This window comes from Mollisia scopiformis, assembly GCF_001500285.1.
Source record: "Mollisia scopiformis unplaced genomic scaffold LY89scaffold_5, whole genome shotgun sequence".
In the NCBI taxonomy this organism is placed as follows: domain Eukaryota; kingdom Fungi; phylum Ascomycota; class Leotiomycetes; order Helotiales; family Mollisiaceae; genus Mollisia; species Mollisia scopiformis.
In genome coordinates this window covers 623444-642166 of record NW_017263585.1, presented here as the reverse complement: position 1 = coordinate 642166, position 18723 = coordinate 623444, and the positions used below count along the sequence as shown (strand labels likewise).

The 18723-nt window shown below is 49.8% G+C and overlaps 4 protein-coding genes across 4 annotated transcripts; 2 read left to right on the top strand and 2 right to left on the bottom strand.

Moving 5' to 3' along the window:
• Positions 1-1296: 1296 nt before the first annotated feature.
• On the bottom strand, positions 1297-2341 carry LY89DRAFT_426166 (uncharacterized protein). The gene is made up of 2 exons (XM_018207436.1): positions 2106-2341; positions 1297-2054 (listed from the first exon to the last, which is right to left on the bottom strand). Exons 1-2 carry the CDS (start codon positions 2128-2130, stop codon positions 1576-1578), a joined length of 504 nt encoding a protein of 167 aa, XP_018075440.1. The 5' UTR covers positions 2131-2341; the 3' UTR covers positions 1297-1575.
• Positions 2342-8164: 5823 nt separating this feature from the next.
• Positions 8165-12341, top strand: LY89DRAFT_694715 (putative ubiquitin carboxyl-terminal hydrolase 2; the record flags this gene model as incomplete). The annotated part of the gene is made up of 9 exons (XM_018216724.1): positions 8165-8199; positions 8251-8325; positions 8382-8681; positions 8747-8974; positions 9027-9063; positions 9117-9884; positions 10112-10309; positions 11312-12177; positions 12245-12341. 9 exons carry the CDS (start codon positions 8165-8167, stop codon positions 12339-12341), a joined length of 2604 nt encoding a protein of 867 aa, XP_018075439.1.
• A 1406-nt stretch (positions 12342-13747) lies between these two features.
• LY89DRAFT_577205 (SPRY domain-containing protein) lies at positions 13748-15285 on the top strand (the record flags this gene model as incomplete). Its single annotated transcript, XM_018208877.1, has 3 exons — positions 13748-13994; positions 14061-14366; positions 14417-15285. The coding sequence occupies 3 exons, from the start codon at positions 13748-13750 to the stop codon at positions 15283-15285; spliced, it is 1422 nt and encodes a 473-aa protein (XP_018075438.1).
• A 1389-nt stretch (positions 15286-16674) lies between these two features.
• On the bottom strand, positions 16675-17868 carry LY89DRAFT_665541 (uncharacterized protein; the record flags this gene model as incomplete). The annotated part of the gene is made up of 1 exon (XM_018212851.1): positions 16675-17868. One exon carries the CDS (start codon positions 17866-17868, stop codon positions 16675-16677), a length of 1194 nt encoding a protein of 397 aa, XP_018075437.1.
• Between the last annotated feature and the right edge of the window lie 855 nt (positions 17869-18723).

The window sequence follows — 18723 nt, the reverse complement described above, 5'->3', positions numbered from 1 at the left end:
AAGTGGATTGTCTGTCCAAGTCTTGATGCTTCGAAGAGTCACAATGAATCGACAGAGAAGGCGGTGGCTCCGAATAGCAACTGAATAGACAGTGCAGAGGATGTCTTGCTCGTATCTGACATTCGGTCAATATTCTCTATCCTGAAGTAAGAGTATTGGGTTGTTGTTATTTCTGCCTCTTCATCATGCGTTCCCCGGCGTACTGGTTCGTATCTCTGACGAAGATCACAACGACTGCATCAGGAGATATGATTCGATCTCCCGTCTTCATCCCAACCCATCACCGTACTGCATCATCTCTTGACGCTTTAACGTCCTATTCCTCACCGCTTTCCATGGGTGGTCCTTTCAAGTCTGCCTTCATCTATTTGATCTCCATTCATTACTCTCAAATCGTGAAACTGCTGACGACGCGATATGCTTTTGTTGCGCTGTGCATTCTTGCGTAGCGTCACGCCGTGCTTGTTTCTCACCGGCTGATCAATGCTTCGGCCACGCCTTTCCCCCTACTGAGAAACAACGTAACAGTAAACTCAAACGCCGCAAAAGCTTGGCAGGCTGAAACGAAGCATCGAGAGACGAAGGATTAGGACGATGGCAATAATGTCTAAATGATATAACACGGATTGGGGGTTTTAATTGGGCGAGAAAGAGTAATGGAAAGAACTCAGCCTCGTTGATGGGCGATGTGGTGCATCTCGGCGGTATTGAATCTGCTGGCTCTGTGTCTGGCTGTGCTGTTCGGGCCATATGGAAGCGAGTGATTGGGGAGAGGAAAAGGGGGAAGGCGAGGAAGCTGCACTGTCCCCGCCACGGCGTCCAAGATTGTATTGGGCAGCTCGTTCAGGATGTGAAGAGGATTCTAGTAAAACGCGAAGGTACAATTACTGCTGCCTGGCTGGCTGAAGAGTGGAATGGCCTGTGTGAACAACTCTGTTCGAGAACAAATCATAGTGAGGTGGTTCGTGGGGGAAGCATAGCCTCAGTAATCTATAACTCGCGCCAAAAGAAAGGATGACTAAACGACAGGGAATGTTATTCATCTGAAGTCTTACATGTCAGGGTCTTCAGATGAAAATATCTCTGCATGATCAAGCAGAACAGTCGCACAGGAGATTGAGATATTCATTAGGAGTAATCCGTTAGAATGCTGGGTATGTTGGTGGTACAATTACCCCGCAGATTCGCAGATGCAAAGAGGTTCTAGAACTGCACCTCTGCATGCAGGCACTGCAATATGCTACGGTAGTATGAAAACGAAGAATTGTGTTCGAAAGATAATATTTAGTGTAACCTGAAGGGAATATTGGTGCAGCAAGGCAATTGGGAGGTTGGCCGTCGGGATGTCATGTCGAACTCCTCTTTGCTGGGAACCGCATTTGGAGACGAGCTGCAGCGAAGGGAACTGTTCCGTGAGGAAGGCTTGGCGCGGTGAAATCAATTCCCGAGACTCTCATTTGATGACACCACGTCTTGACTTTGGCTTTGCTCTGCTGGAACCTTACTCACAGGCCTGCGAATGATGAGTGAGCAGTCTGCCTCTGTCTCTGCATGTATGAGTGGAGGTGTGACTTCTCAAGTGTCGTGCCAAGACTCCAGATATGGTTCTTGCGGGCCGTGAAGTGGAGTCATTGATATGTGAGAGAGGTGTTTGTTGTTGCATATATTGTTTTCCCCGGGCGTCATATGCATGACAGTGATTTGTGATGTTCCGTTGCTATTTAAAGCCGTTGAGGCTGCTTCGATGCTTCTTCGATGACCACGATGAACCCTTGCTTGATGGGTTATGGGCGTAGAGCAAGGAGAATAGTGCGCGAGAGAGAAAGAGTCGTTGGTGCGAATGCAGCCACAACGACTTTCGTACCCGGCTTGTAGGGGTAAGAAGTGGCAGGGACTGCATTGAACTGTACCTCGACTTATCCACTTAGGTGAGAATACCTCAATGCGAGCGCCGAACAGCCAGATTGATCCAGGAGTGTCGAGCGAAGATCTTCTTCTCTCCTCCAAGTCTTGCAAAGCCTTCGGATGCTTCTCCGATAGCATCGGCTCATCGGCTCCTTCGGTGTCAGAGATCGTCATGTGTTACGCGGACATTTCTCACTTGCCATTATCAAGTAATGGAGGATTCATGAACACAAATGTAAGAAGCCATTCGGAGTAGCCGCAGCGATGGGCGTTGTGAGGATTACTACGTCCTATGCTCGTCGTTCCTTTTTTTCATGTGCTCGGCGTTATTACAGATGGTAAAGCAGGCCATATGATGTGTGCCATGACATGACCTGATGATGAACTGAGAAGCGAGAGACATGAGGAGGGTTATGGAGGAAGCGCACTGTCATTCCGTACCGAAGACAGCAAAGGCTTGGAGAGAAAAACGAGAGGATAGAGTATGATGATAGGGCAGGAGAGCACGGCACCAGCGGAGATAGAGAATATTGAAGGCAGGTGTAAGTACAGTACAGTATGTTCTTGGACGGGAAGCGGTGGGCAGATGGGAAAGCAGCATTTGCCCGTCGACGCTGCTAATTATAGCTCATTTAAACTCACGCTACCTCATTCTTTGTCACGCTTCCAAAAGCTTGGCCTTTTTGCTTGGCGCTCTTCCCTTGCTCTTCCACTCCTTGTCGTTTGCCGTTCCGGGTCAAGAATCGGAGGAAATCCAGAGACGGCGACCGCAAGAGAAGAATGAATGGATGAAAATGAAAAGAAGGATGAGGAAAGGTTGTGTGCGCGTCCCTTCCACCAGCCTCCACTGTCAACACCTTTCTCTGATTCGACATCTGCTCCCTTCTGGCTGGAGACGATGTACCACCACAACGCCTTCTGAAGCTTCAGGATCTCTTCTTCCGCACCCCAATATGCACAACACCAAACGAGCCGTCGCTCAAGAATGGCCACGAGATCCATCTCCCAGCTGTAAGGCCATATGTTGATGCATGCATGCATGCAGACTGCTCGCCTTGCCCCTCACCGCCCGGCTCGCTCCCAACCGCAGCGAGTCAACGACCAGCAGATACACCCCCAAGACCCAGAGGGAAGAGCAGCATTCTTGTACGGTCCAAACGAAGCTATCCCACGATCATTGTCTAAGACGCACCGGAAACATCAGACATCAGGCACCAATATAGTATCAGCCAAGAATGCCGCGAAGCCGCGTGACTGGTCTGTTCGAACCGAATTCTTGGTCTTCATAATTGCTTGCTCGTTTGCTTGCTTGGCCCAAAAAAATTGATACGTCCACATGATGCCTCATCTGGCCGCCGTCTCGATGCTCGAGTTGTCGTTTGGGTTGATGGACCTCCCTGCGACTGCGAGAGGACATCTCTAAAAGGAAGTTTTAGAGCTGCGCGGGTACATCTCTCCTTTGGGCATGTATTCCGGCCGTTTCAATCTCAAGATCTTCCAGATAAATCGCGAGGCTGGGACTGGCTCGCTTTGTGGCAACCCCCAGTTTCTCATCGGCAACTAGGGCTTAAGTTCTCCTCTTGTGTGCGCTGGACCATGGCGTTTCTGCAGTGTGATGCCACCTTCAAAAGCTTGGCCGTGCCGTGGGTCCTCGCGTCTCTGACAACGAAAAAGATCAAGTCCCAGTCTTCACCGCTTTCTTGTCGGCTGATTCAAGGAGAACGCAAATGTTCCCGATCTGGTCAGGGAATCGGCTACAACAGCGTGCATGCGAATTCATGTCTCTTCATCCCACAGCATTACTGAAAGGATCATAGATAGCTTGAACACTCAAGAGATCATGCAAACCGTTTTCATCGTGCGCTGTACGCGGATCGGAGACCGAGATGGTGTTCCTGGTAAACAAGGTTGTACATACGAGGAGGCATTTCCTTTGCCGCATGCCAATGCCAAGGACAAGCGTCACTCGCAGCTCGAAGTCGCTTGCTCTCAAGCATGATCATGGCAATACCAAGACTGGTCTAAGTGGGCTACCAATGTCGAAGTGGCATTGCGAATGCCTTCAAAGCTTCGACTTTTCTTTTGATTACTCAGTCCCCGCGATGTACGGCGACAGCGTGCCACTCAGGACACAGCACGACATACCCGCCAGAAATAACCAGCGCATGCTCAACTATGATATCAGATCTGACAATTCCAATATATCATTCTCGGCGGTACTTCGTACAGCGTGCACAAGCTGGAGGCAAGAGTTCAAATAATGGCGATTTGCAGCTCAGCCAAAGATGCTACGTTGTATCGGTAGTACTCTTCGCGTGCTGCGCAGTGGTCGCATTTACAGCTTTTTTCGGGATTTTCACAAAGCTTCTAGAAGATTAGACGAGCTGGCCCACACTAAATATAGCTTGCAGGGACCTCCCAGTGCTGAACCAAGACACACTTGGCTGCATTTGCACTAGCCTCCCGTGGCATTATGCACCGATCGCCAACCACTGCTCACGCGAACGAGCCTCGGTCTGACGATGCATGAAATATCAGAAAATTATTGAGAGGCGAAGAACCATGAACATTCTTGAAATATGGGTTTCGTGATTACCATTGATCATTGCTCGTGTGTCAGCTCAAGTTACAGCTTCGGCACGCCGCCTCTCGAGGATCCTTTTTACGTACCAAAGGCGGTAATTGGGATGGTCCGGCCATTTTCCTAAGCACGCATGACGTCTAGGGGTTCAGAAGTGAGATGGGACCTGAGATCTCCAAGATCTGAGCCTCCTTACTTGCCGGCACTATCCTGCTCTAGGTAACTCGTTAGACATCGGTAGACTCAGCTTCCACTTGCCAATTTTGATGTGGACGAGGCGCCGACAAACTGGTTAAGCTCAAGCTCTCCCGCTGCAACTTCGGCGGAGCAAGTGCTGGATTCCACCGTGGAATACGGCGTTTCACGAGTGAATCCGCTAGGAGACCCTGAGCCGTACTGGATCCTAAACCCAAGTCCTCTAGCGGGCTGGTATACGGGATATACTCCGGAGTGGCCGTTGACACCAATTTGAAGTCTTGGCGGTACCATCCTGAACAGCCTCGAGGTTAGTTTAGGTCCAATGGGGCAGGTCATGTTTTCTCCGGACTGAACGAATGACTAGGAGGTTAAAGCTTAATAGAGTTTTTAAGTCATGTTCAAGAGTGCTTTGGAAGGTTACGGAGAATCTTCTATCGCCGTCCACAATTCTGGGAGCCGCGAGTATTCTATTCCGAAGCAGAATTAAGAAGGCCATTTAGAGTTTATGAGGCTTTTCGGCTATTTCGACAGCTCAGGTTCCAACCGGCAAAGAGCAAACATGTGCTTCTTCTTCACGTAGTGATGCTGCCACCCAAAACGTGCCGCAAGCATTATGAAGCGGATGAGCAAGGTATGAGCCGAGATCGTCAACGGCCTCCCACTCGGCAACTCACGCCTCTTTGCATGAGAATGACAAAAAGGGGTCGTCGGACAGGGATAAGACATACATCCGCTGTCAGTCAGCGAGTTAAGTCTTCGCGGTGAGTTGCTGTACCTCATCGTAGATCATCGTTTCGCAATTATGGCCCCTTTCGAGCCTTTCCGGCTTGACGGGTTGTCCTGTGGTCCGCCATCCGAGACTTGGCTTTCTCAGTTTGAGCGTCCATGCCGCCAATCAGACTCGGATCCCTGATCTTCGAGGCTTAAAGATAAGTACTAGGAGGTTTGACCATGAAGACAGTCACGGGAGTGTGAGATTCCACATGACGTTCTTTGCTCCTTGGGCGGGAAAGATAAAAATGGACACGAGAAAGTGCGCACGTATCAAGAGACGAGAAAGCATTCCACACACCTTTTCTCTCTCGCTTCGCAGCCTGCAGTGGTGTGTCTCCTGGTTCGGCAGCCCATGCCTGACCAGGTTACCTGGGGCACATCACCGATCTTGATGGAAAGCGGTCTAGCCTGGGGAGGCGGAGTAAAAGAGAACTGACCTCAAGCGCTCAAGCGAACTTTTCTGATGTTGCACCACACCCATGCAGCGCACGCGCCATCAAAGAGACAAACAACCATGTACTTACATTCCACTCTACTTACTGTCATTATTTCTCTGTACTGTACAGTACCATCCCAGACTTGGTATCCAGTCCTCGGCCCGCGAGGTTAGGCAACCATGAACAGAGCATGAGAAACAGCACAGCAACCCCTCCCCCCCAGGGTTCTCCAGCGTGATGCACTCGGAATGGCAGCAGTGACAGCCTGTCTGCCCAGGGTGCACCAGGTGCCAAACCCTTGAGTCTTGTCCCTTCTCGTGTGGTCTCCGCTGTCTCCGGGTCCGCGAACTATATTTCTACTGTACAGTATGAGGTCTGAATAGCTGTGAACTGCTGGAGTGATCTAATTCGATCGTCCGACAGGACCCCGGACAATCACAAAAGACTGTAAGTAGACTCTGGTGGGTACTGTAAGGAATGGTGCGAAAGGGAACGCAAGAGCAGAGAAGAAGATTCCAGTTAGTTGGGTTTGCCAATGGCAAGTCAAACTTATTTTTGGAATTGCACACCACACCACACCACACCATCCACCTCCACCCACTTCTCGGCCGCTACCTTTTACTAGTAGACTCAGTTGCTCACCACTGACCCCTGCCCTGCCCTGCCCTGTTCGACACAGCACAGCACAGCTTATTCCGAATACTCACTCACTCGCTCGCTCACTTTACTCACCTCACCACCAAAACCACGCTTTTAGGCTTCTGACCAATTTTCACATTCTCACCAACGCCCCTCGGCGGCCGATTGAGCCAACTGCTGGATCGTGGATTGCACACACCATGATGACGACCAATGACAGTGGTAAGCACCAGTGCATTGATTGGACCCGCCGACAGTGCTGGCCCAATGCGGTAAATATATTTTTCCGTCAATTGCGCTGCCACAACCACAACCACTACCAATAATGAATCAATCATTTCGACTACGGCTCCGGCTACGGTGGTTACTGTTTCTGCGCCGGCTACTATTCACGACGATGACATCGAATAATCCCCGACTTGCCTCCCCAGCAGCATCAAGCTCCCCCCAGTCAGGACCTGCCTTTCTGATGTTCCTTTTTGGGCTGTTGATGTCCTAGCGGTCCCAGTCGTGGTCTGCCCGTCATGCCAAGCCCGTCAAACACGGTCTCCCCCCGTCCTGGTCGTCGTGCCTCAGAGAAGATGCTGAAACGGTACGGCGTGTTTCCCACACCCAGAGGGCTCACGCTCACACCCACGGTGGTTCATAGCAACTGCCACTAAAACATCATGCTCGTACATATTCCCTACCGATGTCTCCTCCCAGTGCTTGTTAGTCCTTACCAGTGAGCAGCTGCTACGCCTGACCAGGCCGGCGTCCCTGGGATGCTCCACCTAACGTTACCACCACCCTTTCCCTGGCCCATCCCGTATGCAGCACTAACAATGCAAGCGCCTTCCTCTGCTTGAGCCACCCTCCTCACGCCTTCCCCCTTCCAGCGATTCTGCCACCACCCACGTCCGACTATTAAGCTGGGAGCATCGCCAGTTCAACATGTGTTTGCAGGATCATTGAAAAGACCAGACAACTCCAGCCTTCAGGCTCAAAACCCACCACATTCGCTTTGTGCACTCTGCTATTAGGAAGCCCTCGTTGGCTCCTGTCATTCGCTTTTGCGTTGCGTAGCCCCAGGACGAAAAATACTCAGCCTTCACGACTTCAGCAAGCCTTCGGAGGATAAGACGACCCCCCCCCCCCCATCCACAGCCTTGGCTCACCTTCGTTGATCAAACCCATCTGGAAGAACTTGTGTGACCCCATCTCATCACTAGTTCAGGATCTCTGAGTACACAAGCACAGCACAACGGTTTCTGCTTACTACTTTGTACCGGGCTCCACCTCCCACTACCACGACAGCCTTCTCCGGTTCTCAGAACAGCAGCTACGTTGCGTTCCAGCCGCTGCGCCTTCATATATCGACTGGCTGTGTTGTAACAGCAAATATCCCCACCTAGATCGTGCAGCCTTACCACCACACTCGCTTGACCGAATCAGTTATACATATACCCGGCCGCCTCGGAGTTCATTAACACTTCTTGGTACCTGATCCACCCCTTACTCATCTTCTTCATCAACCTCGTCATCACCTCGATAGTCGATCAAATTTAAGACTCGAACATTCGTCGACGGCTTTCACTCGTTCAAGCCTCGTCGTCTTCTTTCTTACTTCTACTTCTTCAGCCTCGTTGCAATGGCCGGACCCGGTGGTGGACCTCCTCGTCGGAGGTAAGTTGCCCTCGAACACTTAATGATCCTTAATCACTTACATGATTGTAGCCATACCAAGTCTCGTAAAGGTTGTGAGACGTGCAAACGTCGACACATCCGTTGTGATGAGAATTTTCCCCAATGGCAAGTCAACAATCCTTGGATCATCGACTGACCCAATACTAACACAAGACTCACAGTCGAAATTGCACCAAGCACAACTGTCGTTGTCCGTACATGGATATGCCTATTCAAGAAGAGAGAGCCGCAACTCCAGAGAAAGCAGATCTGTTGTGGACTCCGGAAATCGAGGCTGAGATTGAACGCTGGCAACAGACTGGAAACTTCCCGTTTCCAGATCTTTACATTTACCCAGCACCAGCTCCGCAATTCTTCTCTTTCGAAGACCTTCGCCTCATCCACCATGTTGCTTCCGTGTCCAGCGAACTCGGACTCCACGATGCGAGCAATTTTACCATCTGGACTCGGCAAATCCCGCTGTAAGTGCCATAGCCTGCATGGGGAAATATATTTCAGAGGCTGATGGTGGCTGACAAATGATTAGTTTCCTCAAGATCGGAAGTGATTATGCCTTTGTCATGCATGCGTTGCTAGCGCTTTCTGCAACTCATCTTGCATGGCTGACGGACTGCCCATTGACAGCTAATATGGCTTATGAGCACCGTGGGGTCGCCTTGAAGGGACTTCATGAGGCAATTGGACAATTCACGCCTGAAAACTCCGATGCTGTACTTGCTGCCTCTTTGCTCTTGTCTTGGCAAGCAACAGAATGGTCGGTGAAGATCTGACATAATCCCTAGTAACATATGCTGACTGCTACACAGGCGTGGATGGACTCAATTGATGCACGGAACTTCTTCGGTAAGTTGTGGAACCACCAACGATTGAGATACATGTGGCTAACCGTCTCACAGGTCATCGACGCCATGCAACCATGGAAAAACGAATCTCAATTCGGAGATTTCATTGCCGAGCAGAGCACCTTCCCGACAGCGCCTCCATCTCCAGCCCCTGGCTCAAGAAAGCTTAGCAATCCACGAAAGCAAGATTTGGATGCTTTGCAGCGAGCTTATGCCCAGCTTCAGAAAGTCGAAACACATCTGAAGGCAAACAATGAAGATGTGAAGGCTATCCAACAGTTGATGAGCTTCGTCAGGGGTGTTCGAAAGGTCTCGCCAAATCATACTGCTGCTCAGCGATTCGAGATGCTCAACCCTCTTCGTGCTTGGTTGTTTTGGCTACCAGTCATGTTCCTGCAGCAGACTCGAGGATCTCCATCCGCTTTGATTATTCTTGCACACTACTACACTGTGGCATTGGTTGTGGAGCCTCTCTTTCCTGAAGTTGGTGCTGCCTACTTTGGGAGTCTGTCATTGGGACCAATTGAAGAAATCGCACGAAGGTTGTTCTCGATCAACGTCTCGCAAGCTCTCGACTCCAACATGCAGACTCCACTCAATCTCATGGAGTATCCAATTGATATGGTCTCAAGCTTCAGAAGCCGCATGGGATGGGTTCAACCAGAGAGGACTGCTTCGTTCCCAAGCTTTCCCACCCATGATTTCTCCATGGCCGAGAGCTATCCAACAAGCTTGTCGCTGTCACCCTATGGCAATCCTGCGTTCACATACAGCCAAGAACACTTGATGACTATGCCTCCCGACCCTATGTCTGCCACAGCGGTTAGTCCCTTGACCTTGGATCCATTCACTGGGCACTATCTTGGAATACCTTCTCCCAGTGGATATGGAGGATACCATAGCCCAGCATCTTCCAACTTTGGGGAAGGATCGATTGTTTACAGTGATCATGGGGATGATTTTGCCCTCTATGATACACAGGGCCCAGGCTCGAATTTCGGCGGGTTTGTGCTCCCGACCACCGTGTGGATATAATTATCGGACGAAAGGATTTAACATCTCGCCCAGGACCACCCCCGTCTTCAAATTCGAGCCACGATCTCCTTTCGAGGATCAAATCAAGTTTGGGCCACACACGCCCTCGCCACGGATGCAGCCGATGCATCAATTACCTCAAATTCCGTCCCTTCCAAGTTATCCTCCTCGCAATCCCTCTCCGGCCGACCCCTCAGGAAAGGGAAAAGGCCGTGAGAATTAATTCCTCAGACCTCACGATGACGACCAGATTTTTACGCGGCCCCTTGAGATTATACGAATCTCATACACCTAATAATATTGTTACCACCACCTTACGACTCTCCTTAAGATCTGTTGTTTAACGGCTTTAACGACCCTTACGATGTTTTGCTATGATATTCATGTACGAATACTAGTACCCACGATCCTTATATACCCAATACCCCACGGTCCTTATAGATACCACAGCATTTGCATGGAAATGGAGTTTTTGAAGAGCTGCTGTATGAGCTCAGGCATGTTAATGTTTTTGAAGGAAAGGGAAAATGGAAGGAAGGCGTTAGACATAGCGGGAATCTGTAATGCTGGTTTCAAGAGCGTCATTCAAGCAACAAAGATGTGTAGAGTATGAATAAAGCATGGCTTTAATTTTCCAATTTGATTGCCCTCGACAAGTGAAGTGCAGTTCTAGTACTCAGGTATGGTTTGGTGCGAGTCAGGAACTTTTGTGAGCAAGGGGTTGGTTTAACCTTTCACGATACTTTCCATGAACCATGGTCATGATCTTAACCTTGAGGGTGTGGGAGGAACTTGCCGTAGACAGGTCGATCCTAGTGGATCCTCACGACTCGACGTCAACTGAGGCTCAATCAGCGGCCTTTTCCCCTTGTCTGAGCACGGCAATCACGTGGTCGCATTGTTAGCGTGGATTACCTACGCCGAAATCGCGTCGAGCAGCTCCCAAAGAAAAGGTACGAGCCTCAAAAAATTTCCCCACATCCGCCGCAAACCCCCACTCCACGAGAAAGAAGGTTTGCATGCAAGATCTGGGCTGCTCAAGATGAGTGGAGGTTGGAATACGAGTAAGTCTTACCACCACACCCCGCACAAATTATCTTGAGGTTCTCATTTACTAATTTTTTAAATTCGAAAAGTCGAATCGGATGCTGTTAGTATTTACTTCCTTGCTCAATATCCACAACGAAGATTGAAGCTAACGCGGATGTTTCTAGGGAGTGTTTACGTTCCTACTTACGAACTTGGGTGTCAAGGATGTACAGTTCGAAGAACTGATCGCACTCGATGCTTCGTACCTCCGACAATTATCCCCCGTCTACGGCGTCATATTCCTCTTCAAATATCCCACAGGCGAGAAAGCGAACACGGACGGGACACCGAAAGACGGGAGCTACGACCACGCCGCCACCGAGAACCTGTGGTTCGCCGCGCAGACAATCCAGAATGCGTGCGGGACGCAAGCGCTGCTGTCCGTGCTGCTGAACAAGGACGGCGAGATCGAGGTTGGGCGGGACCTGAGCGAGTTCAAGGAGTTCACGGCGGGGTTCCCGGCGGAGTTTCGCGGCGAGGCGCTCAGTAACTCGGAGCTGATTAGGGATGTGCATAATAGTTTTGCGAAGAGCAGTCCGTTTGTGGATGAGACGCAAAGGACGGCGACCGAGGACGATGATGTGTATCATTTCATCGCGTACACGCCGGTGAACGGGGTGTTGTATGAGCTGGATGGGTTGCAGCCGGCGCCGATCTCTCATGGGGCGTGTGAGGAGGGGGAGTTCTGTGAGAAGGTTATTCCGGTGCTGCAGAGGCGGATTGAGAGGTATCCGGCTACGGAGATTAGGTTTAATTTGCTGGCGATGGTGAGGGATTTGAGGGCGAGGGCGAGGGAGGTGGGGGATGTGGAGATGTTGATGAGGGAGGAGCAGAAGAGGAATGAGTGGCAGTTTGAGAACGCTTTGAGGAGACATAATTTTGTGGGGTTTGCGGGGGAGGTGTTGAAGGGTGTTATTGGGGAGAAACTGAAGGAGGGAGACGGGGCTTATGAGAGGTGGATTGAGGAGGCGAAGAAGAAGACTAAGGAGAGGTCGGAGGAGAGGAAGAAGAAAAGTGGTGCTGCCGCTGATGAAGATTTGGAGATGGAGGGTTGATAGGATGGGAGTTGTGGATGGGAATGATAATGGGCGGTGCTATGACAAGCCATGGCTGGACGAAGTGTTACCTGAAATGCATGGCCGATATGAGAGATGATGAGAGAAACGGCTTTGGTACGATGGTGGGAATAATAGACGACCTAGAAGATTGGGTCATGGCAATGAATTTACGTTGCGAATCAACAAGATGAATAGTTGTTGCATTGACGTCGGCTTATCTTAGCTTGAAGGCAGGAAACATATTCCTTCTATCTCCTGCATAGCTGCCTAGCAATATGTTGTCACCTATTGCGAAGCGATACACGTATACGCATGCTAGAATTTCTTGCAAGAGCCACAAAGAAAAGCAAGTGAATACTGTACTTCAGTGGAATTTCGCTAAGTTCAAAGACCTGCTTATTCAGGACCACTGCATGCTCCCTAGCTTCTTGCATAGGAGAAATTAATTTCACGGCAGCCCCTGCTCTCCTCTCAAGATCTACACTGCAGTAATGCTCCCGAAGAAGCATGTTATCTAGGATCCCAAAATTTGTCGGACGCCGAAGCCTATTCTAGGTGGGGTTTTAAGATCTGACAAATGTGGGTATGATGTAAATGTAGAACCCCGAAAGAGCACCACGAAGGCTAGATGAATGAATGATCCCAGCCTTCTTTTTTTTATTCAATACAATATACTAGAAAGGTATTGTTGTTGTCTAACAGTTGGAGAGGGAGGCTGGTGCTATCCTGTGCTGTCCTGTGCTGTGCCTCGCATTTGTGAGACAAGAAATGGTTCAAACCAAACACGGAAGTGAGCATCAGAATATGTATGCTCCTCGACCGAAAGAGAATAATACCATGTCCTGATGATGATTCAACGACTGATTGTGTGATCAAAGAAGATTTTTCTTGTTATTCTAGAATTCGATCAGACATCGAATGTTAATCGCATTGAGTTTTGGGCTCGGTACGTAGTGGCTCGAGACTTGACTTGTTTGCGGTCAGCCTATCCACACCACGTCGACGCCACCAAGAAGACTAGGCCATACCTTCTGTCACCTCCTCCTCCACGACCTCACTGTAGCACGACCACAACAAATCCTCGACTCTTCCCTCCCCTACTACGATACCCATTCCACATCTACCTCGCTGGCCGAGAGCGAGGCTCCTTCACGATATCTGGAATCCTCTGGGCTGGAACAGTCGGAGCGTATCGCATTTCCGCCGCTTAGATACTGACGGACTGACGACCACCACGACAACGACAACAACGACCGATAGATAGCTGGCGGCACCACATCACGATCGAGCGCTGCTGCTGGCAAGACGAGAGAAGTATCCAAGATGGACGGTCTGCAGGGGTCGACGACGCTGTCTACGATCCTCAAACCCGCGAGCCCATCAACAACGACGTCTTCTCTCTTCCTCTCGACCGTCACCTCCGAAGCCCAGGCCAAGATCCAAGCCCTGCTCGCCAGCCAAGATACCTCGTCCTTCAACCCGATCGACAGCGAGGTGCGGATAATGCGCAATGATTCTACCATCAATGGAGTCATGATCGGACTGCTGTCCTCGTTTGGGTCAGCTGTCTTGATTGCGTTTATATTTCTCATCGTCTACTTCTTCCGGTATACCAGCAGTGGGAGGATCCTGCTTGATCGGATTGGGAGGCCCGGCGAGTTTGACGACGAGCAGGCGTTCTTGAGAGATGAGAATGAGGCGCTGGAGTCTATGGATGACATCCAGCGGCAGGAGTATTTGCGTGCGAAAGGTACATTTCACATATTCTATCTAGACTTGCAGAGAGAGTGAAGATACTAATGTATTGGAACTACAGCGTTTATCCAAGCCAATCCTCCCGACTCGTTACCGACAGATATCTCACTTTCTCAATATCTGGCGATTCAAGAGAAGGGTGTCTCGGCTTGGGAGTTCGAGCCCGAGTTGGAGATTGCGAATTGCTTTGTGGAAGGGAGGACGGAAATCGAGTTCTTTGATTCGGAATGTTCGACGCTGACGAACTTACCGATTCCGAAGCAGAACGAGGTTTATTACTGGGAGAGCAAGATCTATGATAAGCCGGAGTCGACGTTGATTAGCATAGGCGTGTGTACAAAGCCGTATCCGCTGTTCAGATTACCTGGTATGCTATTCTTGGAGTGAGGTATGGATTTGAAACTGATGCGTGATTAGGTTGGCATAAGTATTCGGTTGCCTATACCTCGACCGGACATCGAAGATATAATCAACCATTTAGCGGACCGACTTATGGACCGCAATTTGTGCAGGGAGATGTTATCGGTGTTGGATATCGACCGCGGACAGGCACGATCTTCTTCACGCGAAATGGAAAGAAGTTGGAAGATGTGGCACATGGGCTGAAATCGCAGAATTTGTTTCCTGCAGTCGGTGCCAATGGACCATGCACAGTGCATGTAAATTTTGGGCAATCAGGATTTGTGTTCATCGAGGCAAATGTCAAGAAATGGGGTCTTGCTCCAATGACTGGCAGTTTGGCTCCACCTCCGCCATATGGGAGTGAGCAGGGCAGTATTTTGCTTGAGGCTGGTAGAGAGGGGTCACAAAGCAGTCAAGGCCATTACCCAGATCCTCGACATGGACGAACACGAAGTGGGAATTTCAGATATGGGCCACCAACGAGTCCTGGCCCTGTACGCTCGCCTACCGATATTTCTCTCGCACACCTCACACATATCCCTTCTAATGACGAACCTGGGGAGTCGAGTGCTTCTGCCGGAGCGGTGGAAAGCGGGATAAGCACAGTGACGCCTGCAAATGTTGGGCTAGGACTGCATGATCACACGCAACCTCCTCCCGAATACACGAGTCCGCAGGCATCGAATGCAAGCAGTCCACGAGGCAGCTCTGATAGCGAGAGAGCGCCATTAGTTAGAAGGAAGAGCACACCTCCGCCTATACCAAGCTACAATGAAACGGTTGCGGAAGATAGAGCGAGGGAGAGGAGTCAAAGCCACGCGCAGAGACCAAACAGAACGAGAGAAGAAGACGGATCTGGATCGCGGCCCAGAGCTCGCTCATGACATTCTGGATGTCAGAGAGGGGTTGATGGTACGATATGGCGTGCGTGGGCTCTGGGCTTCGGTGTTTGGGGGAGGGAACCTCGTGCTGCTTGCTGGACTTAGCGTGGAGAGGAGCCTCGTGATTTCCTCTTCTTCACGAGACGATATGATGGCACTTGTATGGCGTTTGGGAGTTTTCAACAGTCAATCTCTCTCTTTTGTTTTGCTTTGAAGAATGGGGGTGGATGGGTCTTTAGGATACCATGGAGGGAGGAAGCGAAGGAAGGGTGAATATGAAAGGGGACCACGCGAAGGATTATCGATGATGGTGTAGCATAGCCAGCTAGCATACATACCTATATAGCATACCTGCTGAAAGCGTCAACAGAGACTCGAATACGAGATTATGTTCTTTTGTAGGTGCTTTTATGTGCATCGGAGGTTTTGTGCTGTGATGGAGAGGAGTAGGTATGGTGTTGTTTGAATGCACGGCGTGGTTGCGAGACTTCGACGAGTGGGCAGATGTAGCATTCTCGCATTGCTCTGCCTATACCATTCACGTTATTTGTTATTTGTTAATTGTAGAGCATTTTCACAACACTTTACATGAGCAAATGTGGTCTTGTCTCTTGGTGTACTTCACATAGTAGAAGGTACTTTACTTTTCCTAAGACTTAAACAAACATAGGTATTCTTGTCTCTTGAGCAAAAGTAATTATCACGAAACCAACCTGGCTAGGCTAGAACGATGTTTGGGAGACACATAGGTAAATTGCAGCGTTCTCTCTTTCCAAGGTGTTTTCAGACACTTCCTTTGGATGTCGACTACTGACGGTACCTCTATGTGCCGGGGAAACGAGGGGATGGGGGCTTCGAGATCTGAGAGGTGGTTTGGCGTGAGATGAGACTCTGAAGTCATAAGGTAGGGACTTCAGTTTTCGTCTGGACGTTTTTGAAGTTGTCGATGACAAAAATTGTGATGATGCGTGGTGAGGGGTGTTGTTTATTCGTCTGTTTATTTGCAATGGAAGTGCGTGTGTTGTTCTTGAAGGAAGAGTTGTTGGTGAACGTTGATTCTGCGCTTGAACAGACCAGTCTCGGTGTTGGTGTTTTCAGTTGCTTTATCCTTTATGCTTTGAACTCAAGATACTTGTTGCTTAGTTATGTCCTTGTTGTTTATCCTTCTTCTATTTAGGGAGTGAGAGAGAGAGATGAAGTCATTTGAGTAATGCAGTATTATACACGATTCGAGGGCATCGAGTGGTTTGCCGAGGCAGAAATCCAGTTGATTTCTGCGTTATCTATGCTCCAACCAATTCGCTCAGCTCTGCATTATCATCAAACTCCATCAACAACAGACTTCCATTCAAATTACGTCTCCCAGACTCCAAGTCCGCTCCCGAGAAGCTCTTATTCATCCGCGTCCTTATCACTCTCACCAGACAAACTCTCCGAGTCACTATCACCTTCCTCACCACCTTCAATGACAGTCTCAGCCTCGCTCTCGTTCTCAATAGCTTCAAAGTCGTCCACAGAAACCGCCGCCGCCGCCAATCCACTCTTGAACCCATCCTTGACTTGCCAGCGCAAGTGGCTCGTCCGCGGTTGAGTCGATTCTCGAGCTTCGTTAGACTTCATCTCCCGCAGCCGTGATTTGTGGAACGGATTCGCACTCTTGCAACTCTCTTTGTGTTGAAAGAACTTCTTGTTGTGCCATACAGATCGTCGTGCTCTCTCTCTGTTATCGTGTATATGCTTCTCCCAGCCAATCTGCTCGGCCTTGTTGATGAAGCCTTCGGCGTAATCAAACATCTGCCACCATCGGTCTCCTGATTGTGCTGCATAATGTTCCTTCGCAGAGTCCTTGAGGAAGTCCAGCTCCTTGCTATCGTCGGCAACTCTTCGCCAGTAGCCAGGTAGGTAGATCTTGGGGCAGGGTTTGGACTTGAAGCCATGCTCGGTCATATATTGCCATCTCTCGAACTCGTCCTTGGTCTCGCGATCGTCCGCCTTCGTGGGCTCGGGTGCTGGGGTGTGTCTCTTCTTGCTCGCCTTTCCTTCTTGATTTTGCTGCCGAATCTCAATTCCTTTCCTCTTCAAGAAGTCGGCCTCGTCATTGTATCCGTCGAACCAGATAGACCAGTTGTACTTGCGCTTCGGTCGCTCGAGTTTGACATGAGGCATGACCTGCAAGCCATCCTTATCGTATATGACGGTTCTTGTCTTGCTCTTCTCCTTCTTGTCTCTCCTGTGCTTCCTGTCCTTCTTCTTCTTGTGGGCTCTGCGGGCTCTATCGGCTTCGAGTTCTCGTGGGGTGGGATAATCGTCGGAGGAGAGACGGCGGCTGGTGTTTCGATCGGTTTCGGAGGGAGACGAGACGTTGCTGTTGTAGCCGCTGTCCATCGAATCGACTGCCCAAGGATGCTGGAGGCCTGCGGGGCAGATGCAAGGAAATGCGTAGCAACATGGTGAAGGTTCGCTGTTGCAGTGGTATTCGTCTTCTGATTCGAGGGTAGCAGCATCGGAAAGCTTTGTACGCTTGGTAGGACGTTCGTATTCATCTTCGTCGTCCTCCCTTGCTCTCGTTGCTCTCATCATCGGCATCTTGAATATCTCTGATCAACAGAGTATTCAAAGAGGATGAGGACAGTAGGATGTGGGTACAATGAAGAATCAGTTGGCAGTAGGATACTGAAACGCAAGATCCAGGAACAAGAGCGCACACAGCCAGAAGATGTGAGGTGATCTGCGCAGAAAATTGTTTGGAAAAGAAGAATCTTGAAAGTTGAGGAAGGAAGGTTTCTGAAGAAAGGCGTGGGATTTGACCCCAAGTGTGGTAGCCTTGGTAGACGAAAACACAATAGTAGCAGAGTTGCCATTATGCGTATAGCTCCCAACAACAATCCCCTTCACAATACCAAGGTTAAGCGAAGGTGGAAGGTGAATTTGAGCCAAGCACAATGACATTCGATACGACCCCCGACAAGAAGCGAGGGCTGTTCCTCAGGCTCAGGGAATTATTAAAGCGAAAGAGCATTGGAATTGGGTTGACAAAGAGATATACAGAATCTAGTCGGGTAGCTGAAGTTGCGCACAGTGTCTCGCACCTCGCAGCGCAACACGGCTACCAAACAGAACATAGGTATTGAATATTCGTTCGTCATCATTCCATAAATTAATCTATATTATTCTTTTCGCATCCAGTCTCATTGAGTGGGAGTCGTTCGCATCCTCGCAAAGCACTTGCTCCTCGACATCCGAGGAAAAGGGGTCGCTCGCTTAGCAATTCTTCCGTTCAACCATCTTGTCCCACCAGAACTATACGCACAGCAGCGAGTCTGCTCTTGAGTGTAACTTACTCATTTTATCGCACAATGAAGTGGGAATCGCTTTCGAAATATCTGATGTGTTGATTGCGTTGTGCTGTGGGTTGGGCGATGAAGGATTTTTTGACTGGTG

Excerpts from the sequence above, each read along its gene's own strand:
- LY89DRAFT_426166 (XM_018207436.1), bottom strand. The coding sequence starts at position 2,130 with ATGAATCCTCCATTACTTGATAATG. Across the intron at positions 2,055-2,105 it reads TCCTCCATTACTTGATAATG|CCGATGAGCCGATGCTATCG; the intron begins GCAAGTGAGAAA and ends ACACCGAAGGAG.